At 40.2% G+C, this 20,882-nt stretch overlaps 1 protein-coding gene across 1 annotated transcript in view; it reads left to right on the top strand.

Moving 5' to 3' along the window:
- The window catches only part of THEM4 (thioesterase superfamily member 4), a 33,817-nt gene extending 13,345 nt beyond the window's left edge, over positions 1 to 20,472 (top strand). The window contains exons 4-7 of the mRNA XM_054691553.1: positions 6,527 to 6,707; positions 7,275 to 7,385; positions 16,928 to 17,052; positions 20,027 to 20,472. Coding sequence (XP_054547528.1) covers positions 6,527 to 6,707; positions 7,275 to 7,385; positions 16,928 to 17,052; positions 20,027 to 20,067 — 458 coding nt within the window. The 3' untranslated portion in view covers positions 20,068 to 20,472. The remainder of the gene's footprint in view (positions 1 to 6,526; positions 6,708 to 7,274; positions 7,386 to 16,927; positions 17,053 to 20,026) is intronic.
- Positions 20,473 to 20,882: the final 410 nt, after the last annotated feature.

The following is a 20,882-nucleotide window of genomic DNA, read 5'->3' as shown; positions in this document are numbered from 1 at the left end:
TAGTAGTTTGGAAATTGCAGTGTTTTTTTTTTTATTACTTAAGTAGACCTTTAATGTTGTCTGACTATCATTATTCCTTTTTTCCCTCATCCATTCACTCTCCCACATTGTATGGCTATTTTCTTTTCTTTTTTTTCTTTTTTTTTTGGGCAGCCTCACAGCCCAGTGCTCAACCTCTGTGCCACGAGGGGAGGCCCATGTATGGCTATTTTCTATCTTCTTCTCAAGCCTCACTCTCAGCTGATGTTGCCTCCTGTTTCACTAAGAGAAAATAAAGCCATCAGAAGAGAATGTCTAGGCTCCTCCTGCCTCACTTACCCTCCTCCCTGCATCTGTGCTCATGTTCTACTTTTTCTTGTTACGACTGTAATGGCCGTACTCTTAGAAGAGAACAAGCCTTCTGTTTGCCCACTGGATTCCATCCCCTTGACCTCCTTCAGGACATCCTTTCTGCTAGATCTTTCTCATTAGCCTACAGACATGCCACAACTATATTTCTCACTTTCTGTTCTCTCTTGAACCCACTCCAGTCAAACTTCACTTCCAGTATGTCAGCTCTGAAATGATAAGCTTCTGGGAAGAAGAAAAGCAGCAAGATGGCTAGAAATAGGAGAATAATGTTTTGCAATAGGACACACATCCCATTATTCCTTTTTCTCTTTTAGAAATCGTTTTCTTCTGGGAAAGTCACTCCTAAGGATTCCCCTCTCCCTAACCCCAGCTGGAGCAAGGACATGCGACTCCTCTTTGACCAGTTCATGAAGAAATGTGAAGATGACTCCTGGAAACCTTTATCTTCTTATGCAGCAATCACAACTCAAGATTTCAGAGGCTTTTTTCCTGGTAGGAACAGCTACTCCCACATATCATGACTCCTTAGTACATTTACTTTCTCATCACCTATGAAATTTCTTTCACCCAGCCCCAGTCTTGCAATCCCAGGTACAACTTGAGCCTTGTTATCTGCAGAATGTGCACAACCTCCAAATCCACACATATAGACATCCTTTTTTCTGACCACAACCTCTTTCCTTCCAGCTTGCAAGGGCCCCACAGAAATAATTCTTGAGACCTTCAGTTCACGGGCTTCTGCATTCTCATTGTCCCCTTGGGCCCTCTTCTGCCTGAACTCTAGGAAAACTCCAGCCCTGGATGAATATGGCCATCTGCCAACCCTTGTTTGTATAGGTCCTCACATAGCTGAGCGTTGCTGGAGAAAATCACCCCACATTGCAGATAAGTTTAGTGGTTGTGATTTTTCATTATTTCTTCCAATCCATGAGTACGGGATATCTTTCCATTTCTTTGTATAGGCTTTGCATCTTTTTTTTTTTTTTTTTTTAAAGGGCAGGTTTATTAGGGAAAGGGACAAAAGAGTAAAAGACACTTGCATAGACACAAGTGGGCAGAAAGAGCTGCCCCGAAAGGGACAGGTTTGCTGAGAGAGGCCTGCATGGTTGCAGGCGGGCGGCCTTGAGGAGAGCTGCCTCCGCTGAGGGAGGTCAGTGAAGAGAAGTCCAGCATGGTACAGGTCACAGGCAGGCAGAAGCTGCTGCCCTGCAGAGGGAGAGAGTTGGTGAAAAGAAGCACCTGCATAGTCACAGGTGGGCAGATGGAGTGCTGCCTCTTCTTTGCATCTTTTAACAGTGTTTTGTAGTTTTCCTTGTGTAGGTCTTTTACCTCCTTCGTTAGGTTTATTCCCAGGTATTTAAAATTTTTTTGGTACAATTGCAAATGGGATGGTTTTTTTAATTTCTTACTCATGAGATTGAGTGTTTGCACATAGGAAGGGTACTGATTTTTGTGTATGGATTTTGTAACCTGCTACTTTACTAAACTGGTTTATTGCTTTAATTAGTTTTTCTGTGGATTTTTTAGCAATCTCTATATAGCGTATATCATCTGCAGATAATGATAGTTTCACTTCTTCTTTCCCTATTTGAATTCCTTTTATGTCTTTCTCTTGCCTAATTGCCCTAGCTAGGACTTCTAGTACTATATTGAAGAGCAGTGGTGAGAGCGGGCATCCTTGTATCTTCTCCAATGTCCTTTTTCAGAGCTGATAGTAATTGTCTAATGTATTTTGAAGCTCCCTCATTTGGTGAGTATATATTGAAGGATGTTATGTCTTTCTGGTGTATTATCCCCTTGACCATTATATAGTACTCTTTGGATGTCTCATCACATTTTCTATTTTATTTTTCAAGATTTATTTATTTATGCATACAAGAGCTGGGAGGTAGGCCAAAGGTGTGGGGGGTGAGAAGATTCACGAGAGAGAGAATGGGGAGCAGACCAGGCAATTGACTGAAATACACTGCTGAGGGGAGCAGCGGGCAAGACAGGAGAGCTCTGCTGCGCCATGTGGGTGAGCTCCTTGGCCGGGGATTGGACCTGTGCTGCAGTGGCTGCTGATCACAGCCCCATAGTGTTGATACTTAACCCCTTGTGCCGCTACGGAGGCCCCTCATCATGTTTTTTAGTTTGAAGTCTGTTTTATTGCTCTAAGTATGGCTTCCCCCCGCCTTCTTTGGGGCCATTTGCTTGTAGAATTATTTTCTAACCCTTTACTTTCAGTCTGTTTATCTTTAAAGCTTAGGTATGTTTCCAGGAGGCAGCAGAATGTTGGATCCCTGTTTTTTAATCCCGTATGCTACTCTGTGTCTTTTATTGGTGAATTAGTCCATTAACATTTAGGATGAGATGGATATATGGAAGTCTGTTGTTGCCATTTTGGTGATTGTTTTTTTTGTTTTTTGTTTTTTTTTTTTTAGAAACTTTTTTTTTTTTATTTGTTTGTTTGTTCGTTTTGTTTATACATGCACTGGGTACAGTCAGAAGCGCGGGAGGGTGAGAGAATTCACCAGAGCCAGAGCGGGGAGCAGAGCAGGCAGAAGGACCGAAGTACACTGATGAGGGGAGCAGCGGGCGGCCGGAGAGGTCTGCGCGCCATGTGGGACCCTCCTCCGGTGGCCGGGGAGCAGCCGGGGATCGAACCAGCGCCGCAGAGGTCGCCGGCAGCTTCGCAACCCAGCGCTCAACCGCTGCGCCACCAGGGAGGCCCATTTTGGTGATTGTTTTGTGGTTCTAGTCACTGCCTCCTTTAGTTCTTCCTGTTCATTCTTCTGTTGGTTTAGATCTTAAAGTTTGTAGTATTTCTTTGAGTGGGATTAGTAGGGGTGAATTTCTGAAGATTTTGTTTGTCTTGAGAGGTTCTAACTTTTCCCTCATAAAGGAAGGAGACATTTACAGGATAAAGTATTCTTGGCTGGCATTTTTTTGTCTTGGAGTTTTTTGAGTATGTTATTCTCTTCTTGCCCGTAGTGTTTCTTTAGAGAAATCTGATGCCAGCCTAATCTGTTTCCCTTACAGGTTATCTGTTTCTTTACCCTCATCAGTTTCATCATTTTTTGTCTTAGATTCTTAGAAGCTTTATTAATATGTGTCTTACTGTAGTTTTCATTGTGGTAGTTTGGTGTTCTTCTAGCTTCCTGTATGTCTATTTTCATTCCCTTAAGTTTGGGATGTTCTCTTTAATTATTTTGTTCATAGTTTCTCAGTTCACTCATCTCTCTTCTCCTTCTAGGATTCCTATCATGCTTGTATTTCCTCATGATGTCAGATAATTCTTGGAGTGTTTCTTCTTTTTCCTTTATTCCTCTCTTTTTCCTTTTTAACTCTTTATGTCTTTCTTCAAGAGTACTGATTCATTCTTCCATTTCATCTAATCTATTTTTGTGGCTTTTTCCATAATTTTTTAGTTCCTCCATTGATTTTTTTTTTTTAAGATTTGTTTATTTATTTATACAAGCACTGGGTACAGTCAGAAGCACAGGAGAGTGAGAGGATTCACCAGAGCCAGAGCGGGGAACAGAACAGGCAGACTGACGAAATACACTGCTTAGGGGAGCAGTGGGCAGCAGGAGAGGGCTGCGCGCCATGTGGGACCCTCACCTGCGGCGCTGCAGAGGCTGCGGGCAGCCTCACAGCTCAGTGCTCAACCGCTGTGCCACCAGGGGAGGCCCCCCTCCATTGATCTTTTAACCTCTTCCAGTTACTTTACATTCTTATTTAAAGATTCAGTCTCATCCTTCTGTTCATTAATTATGTTTCTCTTAGCATTCTGTTCCTTTTCTGCTTCTTTTAGTTTTTTAATTAAGATAATTCTGAATTCTTTAACTGTCAGGCAGAGAGTCAGTGTCATTGGGTTCTAGAAGCTGATTTTCTTTTTGTGGTGTATTATTCTCAAGAAGGCTGGCTTGACCACTTGTATATTTCTTTAACCCCATTGTTTGTATTCATGTTTGATCTACATGTCAGACTGTGTGTCCACTGGTGCCCACTGGCATGATTTCTGTGTGCTCTCACCCAGGTATGTTTGGATCTGTCTGGAGCTTGAGCCAATGTGGGGTGGAGGCGGGGTGAGTGCTCCTGCTGCTCTCCCCTCAGCTCCCACCAACCAGACCTCTTCTGATGGTCAGTGGATGGATCTGCTAGTTGCCCGGGCCACTCCGACAGCTGGGTGGGTTCAGGGGAGGCGGGGGTTCCCATGCACCCATTGACCAGAACGCTGCTGCTGGCAGGTGGAATGTCCCAGCACTCTTACCTTTGCCTGGATGGATCTGCACACTGCCTGGCCTGCTGTTGAAACTGAGCTGGTTCAGAGGTGGTGGTTCCATGGCATCTGATAACCAGACTGCTACCGCTGGTGGGGGGACTTCCCAGCGCTCTTACTTTGGTGTGGGTGGATCTGCACACTGTCTGGGCCACTGTGGCAGCTGGACAGGTGTGAGGGCTCCTGTCAGACCACTTGGGGTATCCAGAAGTCCCTGATGTAGGGACTGGCACCACGAGGCTCCAGCTGTGGCCCTGCTGGCATGTGCAGCAGGCTGAGTGGGATGCACTTCCTGTAGTAGCTAGAGACAGCTGAGAGTCTCTGATGCAGAGCACGGCAACTGTGAGGCTCCAGTTGCAGCCTGGTCAACTTGGAGGCATGGGCTTGTTGAGTGGTGTTGCCAGTTTCAGTCTTTCAAGTTCTCTCTGGTCAAGCTAGTATTCTGTCCCTACTGACTAGGTGGCGCCAGAGGGCTGAATGGGATGCACTTCCCAGTAGGGGTTTACTCCTGAGTTGGGTCTCAGGGTATAAGAAAAAAGAAAGTTCTGCTGCTACTGTGGAACCGGATACTGGTGCTGGATCTGCGTTGCTCACCTGGGGTATCTGAGGATTCCAACTGTGGTGGGGGTTACTGAGGATTTCTGGTTGGGAGTTAGTCCTTGTTGGAAGATGTTAGCCTGCCTGGTGGGCTAGGCTTCCCCTTATGTCAGGGTGCCCGCTTTTGCCCTGGGCATTCTGGAGGATTGCTGGTATGGTATAGCTGGTTCGAAGATTTTGCTAAGAGCTCATTATCAATCCTTTTTTAGGAGAGATAGTGATCCCAGCCTCTCTATTCCACCATGTTGTTCAGTCTTTATTTTGAAGCAACCTGTGCTTGGACTCATGATCCAGTACACACACAACTTGTGTACAGTTATATAATTGAAAAAAACCTACCTAAACAAGTACACTAGTGCTTATCCAGGATCTATGAGAAGCAATCTGTTTCTTTTTCTTCTTCTTTTTTTTTTTTTTAAGGCAGAAAAGTAAGAAATTAACTATCAGGCAAGGAGAAGGACAGGAAAGCTCTCTGAGCAGAGAGAGGAAACAAACCCACAGTCTGTTTCTTTTTAAGGTTTGATTATAACCCATTCATTTGATTTTATGAACCCTACTAGTTCTAACCTTGAGTTGGGGGCTTAGAGTCATAATCACATGGAATATTGGGCTCACTTGGCCTTGTTTCTGACTCAGTATAACTATCTTCTGTTCTTCCAAACTCATGTCTGCAAGAAAAAGCCTATTCCCTCTTGCTACATTCATTTTCTTTAAATCCCATTTAAACCATTTATTCCAAGAAGGCCTTCTCTCTACACCTTATTATTTTACTCAGTATAATCTCACTATTTATATACTATATTTCCTGATTGCCAAGTGTGAGTACTTTGTTTTTCTTTTATTTATTTTACTGTGTCCCCAGTTTCACTGGTTTTGTTTTAAAGATTTTTATTTATTTATGCATACAAGAACTGGGGTACAGGCCAGAGATATTGGAGGGGGAGTGGTGAGAAGATTCATCAGAGACAGAGTGGGAAACAGAACAGGCAGATTGACTGAAATACACTGCTGAGGGGAGCTGGGGGCGAGTCAGGAGAGGTCTGCTGCGCCATGTGGGTTGCTCCCTGTCCTGGGATCGAACTCGTGCTGCAGTGGCTGTGGATAGCTTCATAGGTTGTGTCTTAACCCCTTGCCTCACCAGGGAGGCCCCCCCAGTTACACTATTAATACACAAAAAAAAAGATCCTATCTTCTGTTTTGGAGGACCCCTCTGATTCCTTCAAAGTCATGCCTGATTGATGTTTTAATTATCAGTTGACTTGTGATTCCAGCAGGAGCAGATGTCTAACTCTGTCATGGTCTTTTTTTCGTGAGCCCGTTTACCTCGTTCCCCTACAGATTTGAACCTAAAAGAAGAGCAAAACTCCGAGGCCCGGCTCTTCACCAGAAGCTATGAGGAGGGCCTGGGATTTGAATATGCGATGTTCTATAATGATGCTGAGAAAAGAGTAGTTTGCTTGTTTCAAGGAGGTCCTTACCTGCAAGGAGTACCTGGGTAAGAATGATAGCTAGGTAATGTGGATCTAAAAGAGTGGTATCTTATTATTTCCCCTGTCCTTAGACTATAATGAAGGTATCACAAGTGGTATTGTATTTATTGACTTAGAAAGATTTCATGATAAACTTATTATATGCATAAAACATACAGTAATTTGAGAGCGTATCTTTAACAACCATGGTTTATCACTAGATGGTGAAATTGTAGATCTTACAGTTTTTCTTCTAGTTATTTGCATTTCCTAACTTTTTAAACAAGGATGTAACAGCTAAATAAAGCACAGTATAAAATTTTTAAATTGTATTTTAGCTTCTTGCTTCTTTGTGATCTGATTATCACTAAATTTTGGTTTTATCACAAATTCTGTTCTGTTATACTATGAACAGTTATGTTGGGAACACAGATATAATTTGACATTCAGTACATTAAACATGGACTAAGTGGACTTTTCTTATGTACCTCTGTAATTATATCCTGATACTTGAGTAATTTTTCTCTCTCTGGAGAGGCTCTCTGCTTTCAGAACTTTTGGTAACATTTCTCTTTCCCTTCTTTTTTAACTAGATATCTTCATGGAGGTGCCGCTGCCACCATGATTGATGCTACTGCTGGTATGTGTGCAATTATGGTTGGAGGAATCGTCATGACTGCCAACCTCAACATCAATTATAAAAGGTAAATTCATGGGTATTCTCAGCTTCTTAGGAGGAATAGATTGGAGTCCCCAACAGCATACACCAAGATAAGGCTTGGGTATGAGTGTTTATTGAGGAAGTACTCCCATAGAAACGCCAGTGGAGTGGGAGAAGCAGAATAGGGCTAGGGAAGAAGCTGTTCAAGGGTGGTCTCTCAAAGTCCTACAAAGGGTAACATTAGCCTGATCATTCAAGGAACTCTGGAGTGAAAAGCAAGCCTTAGACTTGCTTTGTGTTTGATGGTAGCTGTCTCCCTCCCACAGCTAGGGAGCTGGAATCTTCATACTCTCTCACATGTCAGTTGTGGGGTAATTCTGCCCAGGGGACCAGAACTTCACAGGCACTTCTGGCACAGTGTTTGAGCAAAGCAATGGCAGAGAAAATAACCAAAATCAAAGGTGCAAAAAAAAGACCAAAGGGGATCTGAGTAGAGCACCAACATCCACTATATAACAAACATGTTTAATTTCATACAGAGAAGTAGAAGGGCAGCACTGTAAATTTGCTACCCATCAAACACGAAGCTTAGCATGATTTTACTTAATTCTTCAATCACACAGCTATACCCATTTAATTAGCAAAATGGTGTGTATACTAGCATTTGGAATGGAATAAAAGCAATAGGGCAAAATAGACTTTAAGATAAGAAAGTTCAATAGATGAGGTTTCCAAATGAGATTTTGTGGGTTATTACTTCACATAGTAGGCAGCATTTAAGTTGGGGAATATTTCCGTTTTGTACTCCCAGAGAGTCTCTTGGCTTTTTTGGCCGCCACTGGTGAGCCACACCTCAAAAATAATGGGTTTGTTTGGTTTTTGGCTCTGTGTGTATGTGTGTGTGTGTTTGGGTTTTTGTGGGTGGTTGTTTTTTTTTTTACTGTAATGCTTAGCCAGAGAATATTCATTAGAAAAGCACGCTTCCTTCCACTCCCCCCCACCAGCAAATATTATTAGTTTATTTCAAGGATGGGCCAAAGTTTTTCCATAAATATTTTACACTTTTCAGGCAATACAGTGAGTGTACTCAACTCTGCCATTGTAACACAAAATCTGCCATGTACAATACATAAAGAAATGGGCAGCACTGTTTGCCAGTATAACTTTATTTACAAAACTGGGTAGGTGGTCAACAGGATACAGTTTGCCAACTCTTGGTCTATTTATTTGGAGGCCCAGTTGGAAAGAATTAGACATGGTCACTTTCCTTCTTTTCTTTTGCCTGGGAGTGTCTCTTACTGCTCCCTAGCACACATCCACACACACATACGCTGAATGAATTGACAGCCAGCTTCTTCAACTTCTCCCTCCCCAGATGCCAATAGCAGTTACTTCGAAATAAAAGGACTTCAACAAGATGAAAATGTATCGTGTAAAACGCATCTGAATGCGATGACACCTAGGCTGGTGTGGCTGCGCCCCAGTTCTGAGATGCAGGCTCTTTCTAGCACTCCTTTTTCAGTCTTGGAGTAGCAGCCAGAGCTATCACATGCCCTGGGCAGCAGAATTGAGGAAGGAAATTCAGGAAACTTCCTAAAACTACTACACAGCTCATCATTTAATCTCATTAGTAATACGGGACATTAGGGAAGTGGTCCCTTAACTGGTGTGATTATCACCTCAAATAAATTCAGGGTCAGCAATTCATACAACCACAGACATTAATCAATTCAAACTTATAAATTATTTAAATATTGAAACTTTAATTAAAAACATAATCCAGAGGCCTCCCCTGGTGGCGCAGGCAGTTGAGCGCAGTGCTGTGAAGCTGTCCGCAGCCTCTACGTCACCGGTTCGATCCCAGCTGGCCAGCGAGGGTCCCACATGGTGCAACAGACCTCTCCTGTCTCACCCGCTGCTCCCCTCAGCAGTTTATTTTGTCAATCTGCCTGTTCTGTTCCCCACTCTGTCTCTGGTGAATCCTCGCACCGTCCCGTGCATCTGGCCTGTACCCCGGTTCTAGTATAAATAAATAAATAAATCTTTTTTTTTTTTTTTTTTTTTTTTTTTAATTTTCTAGAGGCACGTCTTATTTATCTATTTGTTTGTTTGTTTGTTTGGTTTATACATGCACTGGGTACAGTCAGAAGCCGGGAGGGCGAGAGAATTCACCAGAGCCAGAGCAGGGAGCAGAGCAGGCAGAAGGACCGAAGTACACTGCTGAGGGGAGCAGCGGGCGGCAGGAGAGGTCTGCGCGCCATGTGGGACCCTCCTCCGGTGGCCGGGGAGCAGCCGGGGATCGAACCGGCGCCGCAGAGGCCGCGGGCAGCTTCGCAACCCAGCGCTCAACCGCTGCGCCACCTGGGAGGCCCTAAATAAATAAATCTTTTAAAAAAAAAAAAACCATAATCCAATTTCATTAAATATGTCAGTAAATAAAGTAACAATCCTGGCATTAGAGTTTAAATATCTCAAACACAAGATTATTTCAATGATTATACATTTATCTTTCCACCTACGCTTAACCTATCAACTTTTTCATTCTAGGTTGGATTAATTTCTTCAGGATGTCACTGCATACATTTTCCTGAAGTTTGAATACTCATTCTTGTAACCTCCCTAGGTTTCTAGCAATTATGACTGACCCTTAAGAAACTATCTCAGATCAATAAAATTTGTAGATTCTAGGCTGTCAACCTGGAGATTCTTGATGGGACTGGATTTTGCCTTTGAAGGTGCTTTAGAGCCCAAGCCTCAGTTCATGAGACTCGACCGTCTTAAAGTCAAGATTTCCTTGCTGTGCCTGTGGGATTTTCCAGGCCAACATCTTTGCTTACATCCTTATACTTCACCTTATTTAGTATCCAGATCCATTGTTTCTTAGTACATTTTCTGCCTTGGTTTACTGCTCACCTGCAATTATATTCATCTCATTTAATTAGCAAAAGTTCCATCTCCCAGTAGAAAGGACATGAGTCTGTAGTTTTCTTTCAAGAATATTCTCTGGGCAAAACAGTAGCCTTCTTTCTCACTGGCTATTTTCTGTTATCCCTTTTGTTAAGAGTATAATTCCAACATTTTCTAGAATTATTTGGCTTCCTCCCAGTTCTCTATTGCTGTAGGGGTGGGAGGTGGTGAGGACCCTCTTCAACTCTGTCACTGCAACACTGATAAACCTCCAAATAGCGTATGTCCATGGATGTTAAATGCACTGAATATACAAGTGGTTCTTTTCAACAGTCAGTTCACTTACATCTTACACACTTGCAGGGGTGGGGGTGGGACATAAAAAGCAACAGTCTTTTCTTTTATTATTTTATTTTTATATTCCCCATCCAATTGCAACCCCCTTATTTTGACCCATATCTCTCCTTTCCCCACCTCCCCTCCTATAGTATGTCTCTGGTTCATAGTTGTTTGTTGATTTTGATTTTTTCTTTCCTATAGTTATTCTTTTTCCTGATCCCTTATTTAGGTTTTCTAGATTCCTGCAATGAGTGAGACCATCCAGCATTTTTCTTTTTCTTTCTGGCTTATTTCGCTGAGCATGATCCCTTCCAGCTCCATCCATGTTGCTGCAAATTGCATGTGTTTATCTTTTTGATTGCTGAGTAATATTCCATTGTGTATATATACCACATCTTCTTGATCCAGTCATCTATTTTTGGGCATTTGGGTTGTTTCCAAAGCTTAGCTATTGTAAATAGTGCTGCTATAAACATAGGGGTGCAGGTGCTCTTTGGAGTTGATGTTTCTGTGTCCTTTGGGTAAATACCTAGGAGTAGAATTGCTGGATCATATGGAAGCTCTATCTTTAGTAGGTTGAAGAATCTCCACACAGCTTTCCATAGTGGTTGGACCAGTTTGCACTCCCACCAGCAGTGCAGGAGAGTTCCTTTTTCTCCACATCCTCGCCAACATTTGTTGTTGCTAGTTTTTTTAATATGTACCATTCTCACTGTAGTGAGATGATATCTCATTATAGTTTTGGTTTGCATTTCCCTGATTGCAAGTGATGTTGAACATTTTTTCATATGCCATTTTTTCATTGGCCATTTGCATTTCCTCTTCAGAGAAGTTTCTTTTTAGCTCTTCCGCCCATTTTTTGACTGGGTTATTTTCTTTGTTTTTGTTGAGTCTCATCAGCTCTTTGTAGATTTTTGTCATCAGTCCTTTATCATTGGTGTTGTGTGCAAAAATTTTCTCCCAGTCGGTGAGGTTTCTCTTTGTTTTGGTTATTGTCTCTTTAGGGCTATTCACGTCTTGGCCTACCATCAGTTCATGCTCAAGCCCTTTTAATAATATGTGGAAGACTTCTTGCTTCAATTTTCTCATCTTTAAAATGATGATAACAATACCTAACTAATGGGATGATTGTGAGGGGTAAATGAATTAATCCAAAAGAAGCTCCTTGAACAGTACCTGGCCAAATAACAAGAAGTCAGGAATTGTTAGCTGCTTATTATTATTATCACAGCATTAGTGTTGTTATTATCATTACTTTCACTACTGGTATCAAGAAGACACATCTGGTGCTTCCCCGGTGGCGCAGCAGGTTGAGCACTGCGCTGTGAAGCCGTCCGCAGCCTCCGTAGCACCAGTTCGACTCCAGCCAGCCAGGGAGAATCCCACATGGCTAGGCAGACCTCTCCTGTCTCGCCCACTGGCTCCCCTCAGCAGTGCCTTCGGTCCATCTGCCTGTTCTGCTCCCCGTTTTGTCTCTGGTGAATCCTCTCACCCGTGACTCTGGCCTATACCCCAACTCTTGTATAAATAAAAATAAATCTTTAATTAAAAAAAAAAAAAAGACACATCTGTGCCAAGACATGGATAGTTAGTCTACAAAGATCCCTGATTCCTTTTAGTGGAAAATAGTGCTAAAGACCTGAAAAACCTTAGATTGTTCAATATGTGTTCTCATGGTAGACAGGATGACCTTGTGCTGGGCCATTTCATTGTCACAGTTTGAAAAGTTATTGATGTTTAATAAGGTTATGCGTTCATACCGATATTTTAGATTTCATATTTTTGGTGCCTTATTTTTGTTGTTGCTTTTGGTGTGTTTCTTAGTTGTACAAAAAGACACAACACAAAATTTACAGTCTTTACCTTTTTTTAATGTATAGTTCAATAGTGTTCACATTGTTGTGAAACAGAGCTCCAGAACTTTTTCATCTTGAAAAACTGAAACTCTGTACCAGTTAAACAAAGACCCTTCATTTCCTCTGGGGAGTCCCTGGCAGCCATCATCTTTCTGTTTCTGTGAATTTGACTACTTTAGATACCTCGTGTAAGTGTCTTTTTATGACTGTTGTTTCTTACTTAGTGTGATGTCATCAAGGTTCATTTGTGTTTTAGCATGTGCCAAGATTTCCTTCCTTTCTAAGGCTGATTAATATTCTGTTGAAGTACATACTGCATTTCATTTATCCATTGATCATCAATTCATATTTGGGTTGCTTCTCCCTCTTGGCTATTGTGAATAATGCTGCACTGAACATGGGTGTGCAAATATCTCTGAATTCTTAATTTCAGTACCTTTTTATGTATATCTAGAAGTAGAATTACTGCATTGTATCATAATTTAATTATAAATTCTTTGAGGATGCACTAGACTGTTCTACACCATAGCTACACCAGTTTACATTCCAGTCAACAGTGCATCAGGGTTCCCGTTTTCCACATCTTTGTCAACACTTGTTCTTTTAGTGTTTGGGAGGTTTTTGTTTTTGGGTTTTTTTTGTAGTAGCCATCCTAATGACTGTTAGATAATACCTCATTGTGCTTTGATTTACATTTTTCTAATCATAAGTGATGTTGAACACCTTTTCATATTCTCATTGGCCATTTGTACATCACCTTTAGAGAAATGCCTACTCAAGTACTTCATCTACTTTATTGTTTTCTTTTTTGCTTAGTTGTTTTTGAGTTGTTGGAGTTCTTTGTATATTCTAGATATTAACACCTTATCAGATATATGAGTTACAAATATTTTCTCCCATTCTGTAGTTTGGTTTTTGTTCACTGTTCATGGTGTACTTTGATGTTAAGTGTGATGTAATCACATTTATCAATATTTCCTTCTGTTGCCTCTGCCTTTGGCATCATGTCCAAGTGTCATAAAGCTTTTCCTCATTATTTTCTTCTAGGAGTTTTTAGTTTTATGTTTAATTCATCTTCAGTAAATTTTATTTATGATATAGGGTAAATACACAGCTTCAGGGGCCTCCCTCGTGGCACAAGGGGTTAAGGCGCAGTACTGTGAAGCTATCCACAGCAGCATGAGTTCCAACCCCAGCCGGGGAGGTGACCCACATGGCGCAGCAGACCTTTCCTGTCTTGCCCGCTGCTCCCCTCAGCAGTATATTTCAGTCAATCCGCCTGTTCTGTTCCCCATGGCTCTGGCCTGTACTCCAGTTCTTGTATGTATAAATAAATAAATCTTTAAAAAAATATATCCAGGGCCTTCCCCCGTGGTGTGGTGGGTTGAGCGCCATGCTGTGAAGCTGTCCATAGCCTCTACAGTGCCGGTTCCATCCCAGCCGGCTGGCAAGTATCCCTCATGGTGCAGCAGACCTCACCTGTCATGTCCGCTGCTCCCCTCAGCATTGTATTTCAGTCGTCTGCCTGTTTTGCTCCTTGCTCTGTCTCTGGTGAATCCTCTCACCCTCCCACGCCTCTGGCCTGTATCCCAGCTCCTGTATAAAAATAAATAAATAAATATATATATATATCCAGCTTCATTCTTTTGCACATGGGTATCCCACTTTCTCAACACCATTTGTTGAAGGGACTGTCTTTCCCCAATGAGTGTCTTTGAACCCTTTTAGAGAATCATTTCACAATGTATAAGAGGGTTTATTTCCAAACTTATCTATTCTTTTCCATTGGGCTATATGTCTGTTTGGATTACTACAGCTTTGTAATATGTTTTTGAAATCAGCATGTATGAAACTCCAGTGGTTGGTTGGTTTGTTTGTTTTTCAATATTGTTTTGGCTATTCACAGTCCTTTGAGATGCATGAATTTTAGGGTGGGTTTTTCTATTTCTGAAAAAAAGTGCCATTGGGATTTTAATAGTAATTGCATTCAGTCCATAAATTGCTTTTAGTAATATTGACATCTTAACAATATTAAGTCTTTCAATCTTTGAACATAGGACCTCTTTTCATTTATTTGTGTCTTCTTTAACTTTTTTTAGCACTGTTTTGTAGTTTTCAGTATATAAGTCTTTTGCTTCCTTGGTAACATTTAGTCCCAAGTATTTTATTCATTTTGATACTATTTTAAATGAAATTCTTATTTTCCATTTCAGATTGTTCATTTTTAGTATATAGAAATTCAGTCAATTTTTTTTTTTGTCTTTTAATTTTATATCCTGCAACTTTACTGAATTTGCTTATTTTAACAGTGGAATCTTTTGGGGTTTTCTACATAGAAGATCTTGTCATCAGTGAACACCTCTTTCTTTCCAATTTGGGTGCCTTTTTCTTTTTCTTACCTAACTTCTCCAGCTAGAACTTTCAGTACTGTGTTCAAGCAAAGTGGCAAAAGTGGACCTCCCTTATCTTGTTCCTGATTTTAAAGGAAAAGCTTTTAGTCTTCCATCATTGTATGTGATGTGTACTGTGGGCTTTTCACATATGGCCTTCATTACGTTCCTTTTATTCTTGGTTGTGCTTTAGATTTTTCACCCCCTGCACAGACTCATTGTACCTCTGTTAATAAAATCCTAGATGTCATCAACCCACCACTCTATTTGTTGGATGAGCCAAGTGAAAGTTATCACAAATTTGTCAAAAAAATCTACCCAAAACAAAATGTGATTTTAGTAGCAATTTCATTGACTTTAAAGATTAGTTTGGGAAAAATTGTCATTTTTACATATAGCTAGTATTTTATATTATTTATGATGATAAAATTAGATCCTAGAAATGGCTTTTTTAATATGCTAAAATATGTTAAAAGTTAAATTTAAATATTTTCCTTGTTTTTAAAAACTATTTTTTATGTTTGGATAAAGCTGAAGAATGCAATACAACCCTCCCTTCTCAAAAAAATAAAGGTTCATTTGAAAACAAGCTCAGTGGAGTTTTTAGATTATAATTTAGCAACAAGTATTTTGTGTCTTGTTACCAGCCAGGTCCTATGCTTTGTCCTTGTCCCATCTAACAAGCCATCCACATAAATCGTTTATATTGCTGTTCATGTGTTACCCACAATTAGAAAAATTATTAAAGACAAGTTTTAGATGAAATCACATGAATAAAGAGAAGACAGTCAGGGTTAGAACCAAAAATGTAATCCAATCAATTGATGACCCTTCAAGATACTAGAGGTAACAGCCTGGGATTAAATTTTAATTGAAGATAATTTGTCATGTCAATTAATCATCTGGTATCTTGTTCCACTCTCCTGCTTCTAAGAAGCAAGATTGCTCCTTAATCATCTCAAATACTCTCTAGTCCTCTGATCCAAATGTCACACTTGGTTTATTTTCTTGTGCTTATCATCACATTAAGATAAATAGACAAAGCAGCTAATGATTAGTGGTAGCTAGCTGAAAAGATCAGTTTCTCAGGATTTCTATAACCCGTTCATGGCATCTTGGTTGGGAAACACTAAATCAGATTTCATGCAACATGACAGACAAGGAATTCTGAAGGACATTTTTTCCTTCAGAACAACTAGATCCTCTTCAAATACATAAGAAAATAAATGACCATAAGTGAAAATCAATGGAAACAATAAATAACAAATTTAGACCTTCAGGGACTTGAGATAGCATGCTAATCAGATAACATGATAGAAAAGATGATATATAGAAATGTTTAGAGTAATAAAGGCAAACCTTGGTTATTCCATGTAGAGGTTCAGGTAAAGCTAATAGGAGCAAACACTGGGCAGAGGGGTAATCACAGTGAAAACTCCCTCTGCACCTGGAGTTGTTCCTTTCTCCACAAGGTGGTAGTAGAAGAGCACAGAACAATCTTGTGTCTGCCAACCACAGTTTCACTTTCAAAGGGATATCATTTTCATTATGATAGCCTATCGCCAGCATTCCCATGTGCCATTAGACACATGTAGCTATTTAAATTTAAATATAAATTAATTAAAATTAAATAGATTTAAAGATTCAGCTTCTCATCAGTCACATTTGAGTGCTCACTAGGCACCTGTGGCTACTGTATTGGACAGCTTGGAGAAGGGACGTGTCTCCCATCATGCAAAGTTCTGTTGGATAGCGCTGGTTTAGCACATTAAGTTGTCACTAGCAATTTTTTGTTATTAGGTATCTTTCTATTGACAGTTAATCTAGAGAGGATTGGGTAAGAAATTTAGATTATGACAGAGAAAATGAGGGCAGATAATGAAGACCTGCCTGGTCCTGTTGCATTTCTTTAAATGATTTCAGCTCTTCAGATTTTTCACAGGACCTTCAGATGAAACAACATCGGAGAATAGTGGGTCTTGGGAAGAATAGGGTGTAAGTAGCTACTAGTGTTGGCCCCTTGAAGGGGCTCCCACTTGATTATCTTTCAATGTTACATAAATTCAATAAAATGTTTTTTTTTTCTTTCACAGAGCTATCCCTCTTTGTTCTGTTGTTGTGCTCAATAGCCAACTTGATAAACTTGAAGGAAGGAAAGCATTTCTATCCTGTAATGTTCAAAGTGTTGATGGGAAGACCCTATACATAGAGGCAACAAGTAAGAACCTGTCACTTTCTCTTTTTGGTTGGTGGGGGGGAGTCGGCATTGATTTTTTTAACTCACAGATGCCCAGAATTTCTTAATTCCCTGTCATGCAAAGAGCCAATTAAAGGTTTTCTGACATATTGTTAATGAAGAGCTATTTGCCAAAATTAAAGTCATGCCCTTTGACCCATTTCCCAGATTTTATCCAACGAGTGTACTAATATGTGTATAAAAGGATAATGTATAGGCTTGTTCTGGGATCTCAGTAACTGTGTTATTCATACAATCCTTACTTGGAATTCCAAAAGATTGGCAAAACATACCCATCGATAGGAGACTGAATTGTTAAAGGCACTACAGTTCATCAATAAACTAGATTGTTCCTTAGCAATATGACACCATATATTTTATACATAATATGGTGCTCCGTTAACATTTATCAAGTGAAGAATACAAGATGGAGGACAGTGAATGTAATGTTTTACCACTAGTGTAGAAAGAGTAGAGAGGTTCCTCCCCATCCACTTTTCCTTTCACCTCTTCCTTCCTAAATGATTAGTTCTAAAAGACATTAGGGAGAGGCATGGTAGGCCTTGGGGAGGCCCCCAGGAGTGGTGGCTGCAAGTCCAACGCAAGAAAGTGACCTATCAATAGCAACATGCAGAGACAATGCTGTAATGAGTAACTTGGTATATTGTCACTTTGCTCACGTTGGGTAGGTTGCTCTCCATGGCTCAGGAGGAAAGCAGTTCTCTGTACTTTGTACTTGTCTCATAATTTTTCTATAAGCTTGAAATTATTTCAAAATAAGAACTAATTAATGGAGGGGAGGGGGAAATATCTGTATATACTTGTATTAGGTAGACTGATTCTGGAAAATCACACACATCAGCATCCTCTCTGGGAAGGGGACCATGTAGGTTGGGAGCAAGAGCCTACTGTGTGCCCTGCAAACCTTTGTGAAAGTGTAATTATGTGAGTCCATTCCCAGTAGAGGAGCTGGGTTTCATGGGGCTGAAACTTATAGACTTTAAAAGATCTAAGAGAAGAATGCAAGATTGGGTGCAAAAGTGAATGTTTTCGATGAGAAAAATCACAACACATTCCTGCTGTCATGAAGAGGCAGGTCCCTTCCTTCTGAGATCACTAGGTAATTTACTGGACAGAAGCACTGCATACACAAACCCCACTGTCACAGGCCTTTGCCAGGGAGGGGCCCTTGAAGCCTCAGCTTCAGAATGAGATGAGTCAACTGAGGTGTCCAGTAGTTTTCATATGCTTTTATTCTTACAGGTTTAAGTTAATCATAATCCCTGATGTTGGACCCATAGTAATTATGATACATGAATAATAATCTTTTATTATTCATTCACTAATGTATTTACTTCTTTTAATGTAATAATAATGACCCTGAATGCTACCATCAGACAAGAACCAGAATCTTAGTAATATATCCCTATGCAATTACTTTCCCCCATCTCACGGCAGTGCTTTCCCCCACAGGTAACCCTCAGAGGTTTACATCCCTTTGTACTTTTTTTTTTTTAAGATTTATCAAGAATATATGTGTACCTAAGGTCTAGATTGTTAGTATTTGTTTTGAACTTTGTAGAATAGAGATCGTGCTGTATGTGCTCCTCTGGGTCTTGATTTTTTTTTTCATTCAGCTTCATGTTACCGAGATCACTCATGTTGTTGACTGTGTTCGCCCATGTACTGCTGCACAATAGTCCATAGTGACTGCAGCACGACTTAGCTCCTCTTCTGATGGTAGGCCTGACTGTATTGACTAGGGCGACTCTAATTTTTTTTTTTTCAGTTGATGTGACATTAGTCTTCTACACTGTTTGGTTTCAGGTGTACAATTTCTCACCTCAGCAACTGTGTATGTCACACCACACCCACCACCAAATGTTCAACATCCAACACCAGACATTCTTGTTTGTGTCTCCTAGGATGTATAGGGACAAAAACTTAGCATATAATTAGGAGTAGGATTTCTGGGTTGTAGGGTATAACAGTGCTCAATTTTACAGGGGAAGCTACAGCTGTACCAAATTATATTCCCACGTATGATCTATGAAAGTTTGTTGAACCCTCATCTTCCCTAGCAATTAGTAAGGTCGGTCTTCTTGATTTTCTTCCAGTCACGTGGTTATATGATGGTATTTCAGTGTGATCTTGATTTACATTTTCCTGGCCTCCTATGCAGTTGAGCAGCTCTTCAAACATCTATTGATCATATTTGTTTCCCACTCTGAAATTCCTATTAGTTCAACCCTTTTTTCTTTTTTTAACTGATTAATAGGAGTCCTTTAATATATTATTTATTAAACTTAATATTGTTTAATAAATTAACAATTGGTTGGCCAGACATGCTACACTCCTTCTGGTGTAGGAGTGCTACACAACATACTATAACTCCTTCTGGTATATAAGTTGTCTTTTAGTTGCTTTAAGGTATCTTTTATGAACAGAATTTTTCATGTTAATGTCATATTTATTAAATGTTTTCCTTTATGGTTAATGCTTTATGTATCTTTCTTAAGAAATTCATTTTTCCTCTAAGTATCAGCTCTTTTTAGGAATGATAGATGAAAGAAGCAGGAGGAAGATGATGAATAATTTGAACCTATAGTCAACTTAAAAACTCCACTCCAGGTTGTGATTTATACTTTTGTCTCACTAAACCTTTCAGTATCATAAAGGTTGGCTCAGTTTTACTTTTACTTCTTTTCACCTCTGACACTCTCTCATGGAAGTAGTAATGAATCATGAAATGCCCAAGTGGTAGAAGACCCTGTGTTATGGTATCGTGATATGAAAAGTTGACCCCTAAGTTGGCTGAAAAATGAGGGCAGATGAGATGGTTAAAAATATGAAACTAAATGCTCTAAATGCCTTTCTTTGTATATGTATTTCTATGTAGATGAGTCCCATCAGATTGACTGACTTATAATCATATTCTATTATTTTGTTTGTTTAGGTTTATTTGTAAAGCTGGACCCTAACAAAAGTTTGACATAAAAGAGCTCCTGGTGAATTCCACACCAATCTGCGAAAGACTCTCCTCCAGAATAAGCTATCATCCCGGGCCTGCTCCCCCACCACTGTTGAGTCCCCCATCAGGAGAATCCTGCTAAAACTGACCTTCTCCAGCTAACCTGGTACAACCCCAGGAGTTCTGTTTCTACCATAGAAGCTTTTTAATACAGAAACACTCCCTGCAAGAGTCTCAGCAATTCTTTCTGTCTCCTTTGGATAATTCTCTGGTTCGCCTAAAATTTGAATAGACTCAAACTGGCACAAGTGTTATATCTGCCCCATTGCAGACCATAGTAAAATTCATATTGAAACCACAAACTTGAAAATGCTAGAAAAGAAAAGGAAGGAATAAATATGAGTGTGTGTGGGGTGTGTGTGTATGTACACATGCACTATAAATTATAAAGTTAGCTTTGTTGTATCAAAACAAATGTTTTTGGCTATAGTAGGAAACACAACTAGTTCCTATAGAAATGTATACTTCAAATATGTAGTCTTGGACTCTAGGTGTAGTATTTCTGACATATGCTGGGCTCTTGTGTCTTAGAAGCATAGTTTATCATCACTACAAGGAGCCTAAATACATTCCTAGGTGTCTTAATCCATTCAACAGCTTGAGTATTGTTGTTCTGTATTGTTGTTCTGTTGTCTATAGACAAAGAAATTTATTGCTCACAGTTCTAGAGCCTGCAAAGTTCAAGATCAAGGCACCAGCATGGTTGCCCTCTGGTGAGGGCACTCTTCCTGGGTCAGCCAATACCTTCTCACTGGATACTTACCTAGGGGAAGGGTCTAGA

The sequence above is a fragment of the Talpa occidentalis genome, unplaced genomic scaffold, assembly GCF_014898055.3.
Source record: "Talpa occidentalis isolate TD23 unplaced genomic scaffold, MPIMG_talOcc4v2.1 talOcc4.9, whole genome shotgun sequence".
Taxonomy (NCBI): Eukaryota; Metazoa; Chordata; class Mammalia; order Eulipotyphla; family Talpidae; genus Talpa; species Talpa occidentalis.
The sequence above is the reverse complement of the archived record's forward strand: the minus strand, read 5'-3'. Positions and strand labels throughout refer to the sequence as shown.